The sequence below is a fragment of the Neoarius graeffei genome, chromosome 6 (genome assembly GCF_027579695.1).
Source record: "Neoarius graeffei isolate fNeoGra1 chromosome 6, fNeoGra1.pri, whole genome shotgun sequence".
Lineage (NCBI taxonomy): Eukaryota > Metazoa > Chordata > Actinopteri > Siluriformes > Ariidae > Neoarius > Neoarius graeffei.
The window spans coordinates 34,002,273-34,016,097 of NC_083574.1; the positions used below are offsets into that span (position 1 = coordinate 34,002,273).

A 13,825-nucleotide genomic window follows, 5' to 3' on the forward strand; every position below is an offset into this window, starting at 1 on the left:
TAAGTAAGGATATAGTTATATAACTCTGCATTGCTTGACAAAGGTTTGCCAAAGTAATCCCAAATCCATGTGGTTATATCAGCTATAGATGATGGAATGACGGTTCTTAATGAAGTGCCGTCTGAGGGCTCAGAGATTACAGGTGTTCAGATTAGGCTTGAGCCCTTTCCCTTTACACACTGAAACTCCTCCAGATTCCTTGAGTCATTTAATGATATTATGCACCATAGAGGGTGAAATATGAAGGGATTTGGATATATTTCTTTGAGGAACATTGTTTTGTAAACATTTCAATAATTTGCTCATACATTTATTGACAAACTGGAAATCCTTGGCCTATCTTTGCTCCTCAACTAGGCCTTTCCTGGATACCGATTTTGTACCAAATTATGATTACAGTCATCTGTTGACATCACCAGTTTCAAATCACATTATTATTTAATTGTTTTACTTCATTACTGTCCCTAAATTGCTCCTGTCCCAACTTTTTGGAATGTGTTGCAGGCCTGAAACGCTGGAATGGATGTATATTAACAAATGAAATGAAGTTGACCAGACAAAACATGAAATATCTTGTGTTCATACTGTCTGCAATGAAATAAAAGTCAAAGTAAATTTAGAAATCACTGCTTTCTTTTTTTATTTGCATTTTCCTTGTTTCAACTTTTTCTGATTTGGGGTTGTTTGTTTCTGAGCTGTTTGCATGACATGCACTGTTTTATTATGACAAGACTCTCAAATTGAGTCTGTAAAGAAAAGTTCTGCAATTGAGAAATTTTTATTCTCCTCTTCTCCTATCTTCCTCAGAGTGAACAGAAGTCTTGATGGTTCAGGGTCAAGAAGGAAGCTGTACAGTGCCGTCCCTGGTCGCCTTTTTGTTGCAGTGCGACCCTATCAGCCTCAGGCAGAGGGAGAAATCACTCTGTATAAAAATGACAGGGTCAAAGGTCAGCACACACCCAGCACAGACACATTCAGACACACACATGGATGCAGGTTCTTTAAGGCATGTCTCAAATCATACTTATAGACTAGATAGTGTTTTAATATATGTAAGTGTTATTGTGTTACAGCAAGAAATATGAACAAATGTAGTGCTGTGAAATGGCCTGGATGATGGAGTGTATTTTCTGAACAAATGAGCAAATTCACATACTGACCTGTTCTATCATGGACTTGGAAATGGAAGGGCTTGCTTACTTCATGTGCATTTTCCCAAAATAAACTATAGCTGTGTTTGAATTTACAAACCTCTCATGTACTGAAGTAAAGTCTGTTCTCTACTAATCTAGAATACGACATAGTAAACTGGGATGTCAAATGTACAGCCAGCAAACCAGAAGCAGCCTGATAAAGGTTCTAATGAGGTCCACCAAATTAATTTAAAATCCATGTTCTAAATCAAAATCACATTGTGGAGCTTCTTATTCCACTAGAAGACCATAGAAGAGCCATAAAGTTTACTGATAAAATGTACGAATGAAATGTAATTATTCATTAGCAAGCTTTACCATTTGAAAAAAGATCTAGAACTAATATTTATACAATTTAAACTTTTAAATTTTTATATTGGGTGGCACGGTGGTGTAGTGGTTAGCGCTGTCGCCTCACAGCAAGAAGGTCCGGGTTCGAGCCCTGTGGCTGGCGAGGGCCTTTCTGTGTGGAGTTTGCATGGTCTCCCCGTATCCGCGTGGGTTTCCTCCGGGTGCTCCGGTTTCCCCCACAGTCCAAAGACATGCAGGTTAGGTTAACTGGTGACTCTAAATTGACTGTGAGTGTGAATGGTTGTCTGTGTCTATGTGTCAGCCCTGTGATGACCTGGCAACTTGTCCAGGGTGTACCCCGCCTTTCGCCTGTAGTCAGCTGGGATAGGCTCTAGCTTGCCTGCGACCCTGTAGAGCAGGATAAAGCAGCTAGAAATGATGAGATGAGACATTTTTATATTTGTAAATAAATTGGGCTATTTTATGTAGATTCATGACATACTATATAACACAATAACAATTAAGTTCACTTAAGCTATTAGTTAGCTATTCCATAGGGACTCACACATATACACACACACACACACACACATATATATATATATATATATATATATATACACACACATACATATATATATATATATATATATATATATATATATATATATATATATATATATGCTCAGTGTTCTCCCCAGAGCGCTTTTGTGTGTCAGGGCTGACACGCTTTCATTTCATGCTGACACACTTTAAATTTGCATGAAATTTGCCAACACGCTACTCTTTTGCTCGGACACTCACTGAAAAATCATGTCAGATTTCTACCTTGCGATGTTTGGGGCATATTTGTGTAGGTAACACAGTCCGTCTAAGAACTACAACACAGTCCCTTTAAGAAACTACATTTCCCATCAGCCAGCTTACGTGTTGACCTACATCACGCCTGGGCGGGATTTCCTACATCACATCCTCCAGGAAGCCATAAGTAACTGAGCAACACTTCCTTCTTTGTCTTTTGGCTCTGCGTGAACTCAGCACACGGACATAAGGACGACTACTCTCCCTGAGCACCCAAGATAAAGACGTATTTTCTCCCGAGAAAAATGATTCAACACGGTTTTTGTTTACCCTTGGCCACGGTAGAACTACTTAAATCATGCTATCTCTCTCTCTTGGTTGAGCTACAACCGGTTTTTGTTTGTCTATCAGTAATGTTACCAAACTGCCTCCCAAGCAGTTTAATTAAAAAAGTTAGAAGCGACCGGATCATTCTAATTAAAGCGCTGTGTACATTATTTGATCAGAGATTTCTTTTCATCACGAGCGACCACGCGTCAGACCAAGAAATTCTCTGCGCTTCACGGAAGCCTTCACAATAGTGAAACTCCAAAAGTCTCGGAACATCTTCTCATAATCTCGTGTAGAAGCAAGATACTGAAGTAAGAGACTGGCATTTGGGCAAAAATTAGTCTTAGGAATTACCTTTATGAAGAAGTGTGAATTTAAACTCAGGAACGGTTTAAATGTGTACACTGTAGACCCTCAGGGTATTGAATTAATTATTGTTCTATTTTTGTCCTCTCAATTGCTTAATAGATAGGTTGCATGCTCTCTCTCTCTCTCTCTCTCTCTCTCTATTCCTTTCTAACCTTTAATTTCATTATTACATTTTGACCTCATCAAGATTTCAGTGGAATTAGCTGCTACGGCTAATTCTTTTGTTTCATTAGCATCCAGGGCTAATTGTATTGTCTCAAGGGACCACAAGGTCATCATCCTCCCCCCACAAACACACCTTAGTTAGCAACAGAGCTAACCTCTTGTTTTACTTAGAAACACGTGGCCACAAGGCCTCACACCCACAAACACATCTTAGCTAGCATTCCTTTGTCTTAGCTAGCAACACAAGGCTAATCTTTGTCTCCACACATGGCCACAGGCCTCACAAACACATCTTAGCTAGCAACCAAAGCTAACTCTTTTGTTCCACTTAGAAACACGTGGTCACCTCTCCCATGTGGTGACCCCAACCCCTCAGATAACACACACACACACACACACACACACACACACACACACACACACACACACCTCAGATAAGATTCCAATCACTCTCACACATCACTCTCTCACACACACATAACACACACACTGTTTGCTGAAGATTTCAATTGCTATTATTCATTTTTTTTATCTTTGCTATAATAAATTCAATTAATTATTGAAACTGTGTGTGTTTATTTGTTGTCCCGATATTTTTGAAGTCACCCAATCTCAAAAGAATTCCAAGGTGCATATGAGTTATGTAATACAGTAAGTGATCATAATAATTTGGAATATAGCATAATTTAGCTGTTTGGTAATTTATTATTAAGCACCAAAATTAATGGTATTATTTAATGAGACTGATTTAATATTTAATGAGACTGATTTAATATTTAATGAGACTGATTTAATGAGATTGATCACTTAATTACCAATTGCACCTACATTTGGAAGGAAAATCAGTGTTTTGGGCCAGTTTGCTGCCCTGATGCACTCAGGCAGACTGGAAATACCCCTGGGAAATCCCCAATCACCACAAACGCCCTCAATCACTTTGCTGCTGCACTGGTACCAACCTTGCACTGACCTTTATTTACCTTAGCAACCGTCGCTACCCTATGCCTGGGGGACAAGCAAACTTTGTTTACATACTGTTCACATACTAAAACCAACCGAAGATGTCCAGCATCTGTTGCCCAAAGAAAACTACATCTACCAGATTATTTAGATAATCTTAGTCAGAAAGAAGCAAAGGATAGATACATGTGGAAATTCGAGTTTATTTGCGGTCATGATCCGTGCAAAATTCCTCGAAACGACTGGAGTGATGATGCAGATTTATGGCCTAGCATTAGCTACATGTTGGAATATGCCTTCTTTTTCCCGAAGAGTCCAGACATGGAAGAACAGTAAAAAAACTACCAAAACAAGAAAACCTTCATTGTGTAAAGACTTTCCCGACATCAGCTTTTGGGAACAGAATGTTGTGAAAGCCAAAGCATTTACTCTCAAAGCATTATTGCTCAAACATGTTTATTCTAAGGTGTTTTGGTGTTTGAAGTATTAAGTAGGCCTCAGTATAAAGGGGATTTTTGCAGTAAATGCAGTCTGCAGGGGGCATTTTCTAACTGCAACAGAACTCATTTAAACTTTTGGTTAGTGGTGTTCTGGCAGTGGTTCAGGTAATAAAACAGCATTATTATACACTACATTGTTGTCAGATGATGACTTTATTTATTGTTCATGTGAACGCCATGCTACAAACCACAGCATCACAGACCTCCACTTGTTGTAGCAACCTTTTCAACCATGTTAACAGTAAAAAGTGACAGTGTCCGTACCACCATAAAATGCTCCTAAAAGTCATCAGATGCCACCAAATGGGCTCCCTTTTTTCAAAATTTTCCAGGGGAGACCCCCAGACCCCCAAAGAGGGGGAAACCTCATACTCTCCCCCCATGTGCCTACGTTCTTTCCAACCTATGGGCCGCCCAGGCATCCAAAATTTAGGGCTTTATTTTAATCCTGGGGAGAACGCTGTGTGTGTGTGTGTGTGTGTGTGTGTGTAAATGAGTACACCCCCTTTGAAAAGTAACATTTTAAACAATATCTCAATGAACACAAACAATTTCCAAAATGTTGACAAGACAAAGTTTAATATAATATCTGTTTAACTTATAACTTGAAAGTAAGGTTAATAATATAACTTAGATTACACATTTTTCAGTTTTACTCAAATTAGGGTGGGGCAAAAATGAGTACACCCCACAACAAAAACTACTACATCGAGTACTTTGTATGGCCTCCATGATTTTTAATAACAGCACCAAGTCTTCTAGGCATGGAATGAACAAGTTGGTGACATTTTGCAACATCAGTCTTTTTCCATTCTTCAACAATGACCTCTTTTAGTGACTGGATGCTGGATGGAGAGTGATGCTCAACTTGTCTCTTCAGAATTCCCCATAGGTGTTCAATTGGGTTCAGATCAGGAGACATACTTGGCCACTGAATCACTTTCACCCTGTTCTTCTTCAGAAATCCAACAGTGGCCTTAGATGTGTGTTTAGGATCATTGTCATGTTGGAAAAGTGCACGACGACCAAGGGCACGGAGTGATGGTAGCATCTTCTCTTTCAGTATAGAGCAATATGTCTGTGAATTCATGATGCCATCAATGAAATGCAGCTCCCCGACACCAGCAGCACTCATGCAGCCCCACATAAGGACACTGCCACCACCATGTTTCACTGTAGGCACCATGCATTTTTCTTCGTATTCCTCACCTTCGCGAAGCCATACAGTTTTGAAGACATCAGTTCCAAAAACATTTATCTTGGTCTCATCACTCCAGAGTATAGAGTCCCAGTAGTCTTCATCTTTGTCAGCATGGGCCCTGGCAAACTCTAGGCAGGCTTTTTTGTGCCTGGGCTTTAGGAGAGACTTCTTTCGTGGACGGCATCCATGCATGCCATTCCTCTGCAGTGTACGCCGTATTGTGTCACGGGAAATAATCACCCCAGTTTGGCTTTCTACTTCTTTAGATAACTGCAGTGAACTTGCATGCCGATTTTCTTCAACCCTTCTCATCAGAAGACGCTCCTGTCGAGATGTTAACTTCCGTGGACGACCTGGACGTCTCTGTGAGATGGTTGCAGTTCCATCTTTTCTTAAATTTTTGTACCACTTTTGCTACAGTATTCTGACTGATAAGTAAAGCTTTGCTGATCTTCTTGTAGCCTTCACCTTTGTGGTGTAAAGAAATTATTTTCTTTGGGGAATTCTGAAGAGACAAGTTGAGCATCACTCTCCATCCAGCATCCAGTCACTAAAAGAGGTCATTGTTGAAGAATGGAAAAAGATTGATGTTGCAAAATGTCGCCAACTTGTTCATTCCATGCCTAGAAGACTTGGTGCTGTCATTAAAAATCATGGAGGCCAGACAAAGGACTAGATGTAGTAGTTTTTGTTGTGGGGTGTAGGGGAGAGCGGGGTAAGATGAGCCACTTTTTACATTTTTCATCATAACTACATGTTAAAGCCATTTTTGCTTCCAGTCTACACACCATACCAAATTTCAAAGTGTACTGTTACTATCTGAACAAAAAACAATTGATAAGCTCTTATGGTTATAGTGATATTACCTCTTGAAAAAAAAATGTCAAGTGGCTCAACTTACCCCATGCACGGGGTAAGATGAGCCACTGTGTGGGGTAAACTGAGCCAACACAAAACATGTTAGGTTAACAAAGTAAACAACTTTTATTATTAGAAATGCAATCAATGAATCAAGTCAAGTCAATCAAGTGGGGGATAGGGCCGTTGCATAGAGAAGGGGAGATGAAGAGAGAGGTAATAGAACGAGATGGGATAGGGAGGGATAGATAGATGGATAGAGAGAGAGATATGCGTAGATAGATAGAAAGAGGGATGGTTAGAGAGGGAATGAGAGATATACTATATTATAGAAATTACTAAAACAGTAGAGCAGTGCCAAAAAATCTTATTTCTTTCAGTAGGTTAAAACATTGCTAAAACATGCAGCAATCATTCCATCAATCATTTCATCATTATTCATTGTTCCAAGCGTTCAAATTGCAAGGGAACACCATTTGCCTCTCCCTCCGTGCTGTCCCCCCAACAGTAAAGGGGCGGGGCAATTTTTTCACAATATCCTGTCTTGACAGGACAGCCTCATCTTTCTCTTTGAAGACAAAGGTTGGCTTTCTTGCAGAGCCATGGCATGACCGGCTTCTTTTGAGAAATCTTGCCTCTATTTCGAAGACATCCAATTTGATTATCTGGCCAATGAAGAAATGCACTTTCACCAACTTGATATAACCTGTCTCTACCTCTCCATTCTTTATCTTTTCAATGAACCTAGTCAGAGTCATCCTGTCCAAATGCATATCCCTCGCCACAGCCCGAATAGGCCTGCCTTTCCTGACTTCCTCTGCGGCTCTCTCCAAAACTGCACGGGACTGTGCGGCCCTGTCTGTTTTTCTTTTGTATGAGTGTGGCATCATGCACATCTGTAATAACAGAGGGCATTATTTTATTTATTAAAAACGTTTTAAACATATTATTTATATTAACATGTTATTTATTTGTTTGTTTATTTGTTGTTGTTGTCATATATGACCAGCAAATGTGAAAACTTAAGTGTCATCCATATTGGGTAAGCTCAGCCACCAATGGGGTAAGTTGAGCCAGTGGCTCAACTTGCCCCACATCTAATGGCTCATCTTACCCCGTGACCACCATTTTGTAGAAAAATGCTAATAAAGGGGATTAGGCTAATCAAAATTATTTTTATTAGCATTCATATCATAGCTTAGAAAGCCACTAACTTAACCCTAATGTGTCTAAATATTATTCTACTTTTGTCTTCTCTAAATCACCTTCACTGTGGACAAACATGGAATTGACTTAGAAAGCACAAAAACACATTTTTATAAATATCTCCCTCACCTAGTTTGACATGTGGTGCTCCTCTCCACAAGTGTAAGTAAATGGTCCCGCCCCCCTTTGAATGTGGTCACATGGTCACATTTGTTTACTGTTTCTTAGAAACAGGGGGTGGCTCATCTTACCCCCTGGCTCATCTTACCCCGCTCTCCCCTACTCATTTTTGCACCACCCTAATTTGAGTAAAACTGAAAAAATGTGTAATCTAAGTTATATTATTAACCTTACTTTCACATTATAAGTTAAACAGATGTTATATTAAACTTTGTCTTGTCAACATTTTGGAAATTGTGTTCATTGAGATATTGTTTATAATGTTACTTTTCAAAGTGGGTGTACTCATTTACGCTGAGCACTGTGTTTTTTATATATATACAGTGGGGCAAAAAAGTATTTAGTCAGTCACCAATTGTGCAAGTTCTCCCACTTAAAAAGATGAGAGAGGCCTGTAATTTTCATCATAGGTACACTTCAACTATGAGAGACAGAATGAGAAAAAAAAAATCCAGAAAATCACATTGTCTGATTTTTAAAGAATTTATTTACAAATTATGGTGGAAAATAAGTATTTGGTCAACAACAAAAGTTCATCTCAATACTTTGTTATATACCCTTTGTTGGCAATGACAGAGGTCAAACGTTTTCTGTAAGTCTTCACAAGGTTTTCACACACTGTTGCTGGTATTTTGGCCCATTCCTCCATGCAGATCTCCTCTAGAGCAGTGATGTTTTGGGGCTGTCGCTGGGCAACACGGACTTTCAACTCCCTCCAAAGATTTTCTATGGGGTTGAGATCTGGAGACTGGCTAGGCCACTCCAGGACCTTGAAATGCTTCTTACGAAGCCACTCCTTCGTTGCCCGGGCGGTGTGTTTGGGATCATTGTCATGCTGAAAGACCCAGCCATGTTTCATCTTCAATGCCCTTGCTGATGGAAGGAGGTTTTCACTCAAAATCTCACAATACATGGCCCCATTCATTCTTTCCTTTACACGGATCAGTCGTCCTGGTCCCTTTGCAGAAAAACAGCCCCAAAGCATGATGTTTCCACCCCCATGCTTCACAGTAGGTATGGTGTTCTTTGGATGCAACTCAGCATTCTTTCTCCTCCAAACACGACAAGTTGAGTTTTTACCAAAAAGTTCTATTTTGGTTTCATCTGACCATATGACATTCTCCCAATCCTCTTCTGGATCATCCAAATGCTCTCTAGTAAACTTCAGACGGGCCTGGACATGTACTGGCTTAAGCAGGGGGACACGTCTGATACTGCAGGATTTGAGTCCTTGGCGGCGTAGTGTGTTACTGATGGTAGCCTTTGTTACTTTGGTCCCAGCTCTCTGCAGGTCATTCACTAGGTCCCCCCGTGTGGTTCTGGGATTTTTGCTCACCGTTCTTGTGATCATTTTGACCCCACGGGGTGAGATCTTGCATGGAGCCCCAGATCGAGGGAGATTATCAGTGGTCTTGTATGTCTTCCATTTTCTAATAATTGCTCCCACAGTTGATTTCTTCACACCAAGCTGCTTACCTATTGCAGATTCAGTCTTCCCAGCCTGGTGCAGGTCTACAATTTTGTTTCTGGTGTCCTTTGACAGCTCTTTGGTCTTGGCCATAGTGGAGTTTGGAGTGTGACTGTTTGAGGTTGTGGACAGGTGTCTTTTATACTGATAACGAGTTCAAACAGGTGCCATTAATACAGGTAACGAGTGGAGGACAGAGGAGCCTCTTAAAGAAGAAGTTACAGGTCTGAGAGAGCCAGAAATCTTGCTTGTTTGTAGGTGACCAAATACTTATTTTACCGAGGAATTTACCAATTAATTCATTAAAAATCCTACAATGTGATTTCCTGGATTCTTTCCCCCCATTCTGTTTCTCATAGTTGAAGTGTACCTATGATGAAAATTACAGGCCTCTCTCATCTTTTTAAGTGGGAGAACTTGCACAATTGGTGGCTGACTAAATACTTTTTTGCCCCACTGTATATATCAGCTCTTCAGGAAATCTTACTCTTCATGAAGTCTTCACTAAGAACTCCATATATTTTAAATTCTGCTGAAATACTAATTATTCTTTTGAGTGGCCAAAGTTTTTTTAACGTTGCTATTTGACAGGTATAAGCCAATACATCACCTTTTTAGATGTTGGGCAGCAAGCTAACTATCCCTCATAGCTGTTAGTGGGGCGGCACGGTGGTGTAGTGGTTAGTGGTGTAGTGGTTAGCGCTGTCGCCTCACAGCAAGAAGGTCCTGGTTCGAGCCCCGTGGCTGGCGAGGGCCTTTCTGTGTGGAGTTTGCATGTTCTCCCCGTGTCCGCGTGGGTTTCCTCTGGGTGCTCCGGTTTCCCCCACAGTCCAAAGACATGCAGGTTAGGTTAACTGGTGACTCTAAATTGACCGTAGGTGTGAATGTGAGTGTGAATGGTTGTCTGTGTCTGTGTCAGCCCTGTGATGACCTGGCGACTTGTCCAGGGTGTACCCCGCCTTTCGCCCGTAGTCAGCTGGGATAGGCTCCAGCTTGCCTGCGACCCTGTAGAACAGGATAAAGCAGCTAGAGATAATGAGATGAGATGAGCTGAGCTGTTATTGGTCATAATTGGGAACTGCAACAAACAAACATAGAGGCCCCTCAGGTCAGGAATCACACTGCCACATGTTCTCTCTATGGACATTTTCAGTGGAGGAGTAAGAGGGTTGCTTTACACCAAATTAGGCTAGTTTTAAAAAATAAATAGTCAGCAGCTGATAATATCTTCAATAGAAGAGAGTCAGAATTAAATCAGATTTCCACAAACAAAGGCAAAGCCTAAGTACATACAGTGTGTTGATGATGTACAGAACCATTTCTATTGTAAAACTGTGTTGTATTGTAAGTATAGTGGTGGGACTAGTTTCAAGTCTTTTGTGTGTTTTTTGAGATGTAGTTGTTATAGATGTTTTTTCTGAAACCTGGCAACCCAGGTCCATGATATTAGCTCTTCTGTATGCGCTTTGTACCCTGGGAATGGGAAGCACATCTGCTGTAATTAACACAGTTGAACAATTCCTACTTGACACTGGATTATGTGTAATGTCGTCAAATGAGTGTGGCACCCCTGTATTAATAATTTTTAAAACAAGTATTAGATCACAGTATTTGAGACACAGCTTGTGTGTTTTCAGTAGTGAAAAAGTCATTAATATACTACAACAATCAATAATGTGTGTTGGAGGTGTACACTGGTTACAAAATTAAGTGAATGGCTGGCTTTGTCTCAGGGTTAAATAGCAGATCAATATTTCAGAGCAGAACAGTGAATTGATTGTTGGCTGTCTCAGTCCTCAGCATTGGTGAAGGTGGCTATTGGGAAGGCAGCGCTCGAGGCCGTGTCGGCTGGTTTCCAGCTAACTGTGTGGAAGAAATTCCTGCCAAAACTAATGAGGACAGACCACGTAAGTCTATACACCTCTGTGTGTGTGTGTGTGTGTGTGTAGATAATGCAGCTTTAAAATGTGGACAGTAGGAGGAAATAAACTATAATAAAAATTTAAATGGAAAATATTCAAATCATTGTTGTCTAATGAAAACCATATAAGTTAGCTAGAGCGGCAGCTACAATTATCAACACCTTAATGATCTTTTGGCCATTGCAAAAGTAGTAAAGACTTTCAGCACATAAACTGTGCATGAATAATTATTCAAACTTCCACTAGAAAAAAAAAAAACGAGTTGATTCCCAATTATTTAACTTGTCCAATCACGTGACACCGTTCCACAATTATCGACATCCAGATGATTATTTATTTAAAAAAAATTGGTATGTCATATTAAGTTAACAAAACATAGTTTTTATTTAAAATTTGTTTTACTTAGACTTATATTTCGTACAAAATATATTTTATAGAAATATATCGATGTTGGTGCTTATGTAGACTAAATAAGGAAGTAATTCTAATGTTTGTAAGCAAATGAACTGATAATGTTTAACCTGTGTCAGAAAATCTTTTTGTTCCACTTTCTACCCACTTTCTAAGTATTTTCACAGATCACATTTTGTTAATCATTCATTGCTGTTTGTATTAATTTCTAGTTTTGGAGTTTACCAATAAATCTCAACAGGCGATTGACGTTGTAACCACATGAAAATGCAGGTCAAAGGTCGCATATCATTCCTCAAACCAAAATATAACATTTCTACTGATATTGTAATATGTGGTAGGTATTTACAACAAACTGCAAAAAGCATATTTTCTGAATGGGATAGAAAAATCTGAATATTTTAAGCATATAATTTTTTATATGCTTGGAATTTAATTCTGGTCTAATTCTATTTATTGCAATAGGACTCCAAATACTTTATAAACATTCCATTCTGTTATGAATCAGAAAAAAAATTATAAACCACAGCACTTTTTTTTTTTTTTAAAGTACTTCATCTACTTCAACAATGTTACACAAAGATCGATACACAGCAGTTGTAAATGTCACTTAATTCCACAGGGTGTCGATAATGGTGGACACCAATGACAGTGATCACTATTATTGACACCTCACGTGACTTCTTAAATGCACGTTTAGATACAAAATGGCGACTGTGAAATGAAAGAGTAAGAAACAAAGTAGGTTTCGATAAGGATTTCATGAAATATCGGTGAATTTGATCAGTAAAAGCATGTCCATGATCTTTCCACCATGCTTACCTGCGATGATAACATCCGGGTTTTCCTCAAATTGCTGATTGTACTAAAAAAAATTCCATCTCAGGTAACAAGCTGTGTCATCAGATGACAAGATCAAAGGGTGCATTCTCATTGATTGATTAACCAATAATAACGGTTGTGACTGAAACTCGCCTTTTGGTAAATCTGAAAAGGTGTCGATAATTATGGACTGTCAATAATTGTAGCCGCCGCTCTATATTATCCTAAACCACATGTGTAGTAATAGTTACAATTAGTTTGAAAATCTCATTTAGAACACTAATATTTTTTACTTACAATGATGTTTTGAGGGGCGGCACGGTGGTGTAGTGGTTAGCGCTGTTGCCTCACAGCAAGAAGGTCCGGGTTCGAGCCCCGTGGCCGGCGAGGGCCTTTCTGTGCAGAGTTTGCATGTTCTCCCCGTGTCCGCGTGGGTTTCCTCCGGGTGCTCCGGTTTCCCCCACAGTCCAAAGACATGTAGGTTAGGTTAACTGGTGACTCTAAATTGACTGTAGGTGTGAATGTGAGTGTGAATGGTTGTCTGTGTCTATGTGTCAGCCCTGTGATGACCTGGCGACTTGTCCAGGGTGTACCCCGCCTTTCGTCCGTAGTCAGCTGGGATAGGCTCCAGCTTGCCTGCAACCCTGTAGAACAGGATAAAGCGGCTACAGATAATGAGATGAGATGATGTTTTGATGATAAAGTGTTTGTATGGCTTTGTTTTTCCCCAGAGAGCCGAATAGATCGGACAGATAAAAAGAAGCTGTTCAGGCATTACACTGTGGGATCGTATGACAGCTTTGATGCTTCCAGGTATGGTGATCACATAAATCTATATTAATTCATAACATGATATAAGTCATATCATATATCTGGCATATACAACACACACACATGAGTGTGTGTGTGTGTGTGTGTGTGTGTGTGTGTGTGTGTGTGTGTGTGCATGCGCATGTGTGTGGTTTTGGTGTCCAAACGTCCCCATAAGCATGGGTATATCTGACAGATCTTTTATATAGAAATCTAAAATAGCCAAAAGACTTCCTTTTGGTCACTGAGGTTAAGGTGGCAGTTAGATTTAAGGATAACACAGCATGCGTTACCTGCATTAATAATAAGACTGCAATAATTTTTAGAGGATGAAAGCT

The 13,825-nt window shown here is 39.8% G+C and overlaps 1 protein-coding gene across 1 annotated transcript in view; it reads left to right on the top strand.

Moving 5' to 3' along the window:
* Window positions 1-13,825, top strand: part of LOC132887853 (SH3 and multiple ankyrin repeat domains protein 2-like) — a 264,197-nt gene that overhangs the window by 104,771 nt on the left and 145,601 nt on the right. Inside the window, exons 11-13 of the mRNA XM_060923589.1 lie at window positions 808-947; window positions 11,316-11,429; window positions 13,409-13,490. Of these exons, the coding sequence (XP_060779572.1) occupies window positions 808-947; window positions 11,316-11,429; window positions 13,409-13,490 (336 nt within the window). The remainder of the gene's footprint in view (window positions 1-807; window positions 948-11,315; window positions 11,430-13,408; window positions 13,491-13,825) is intronic.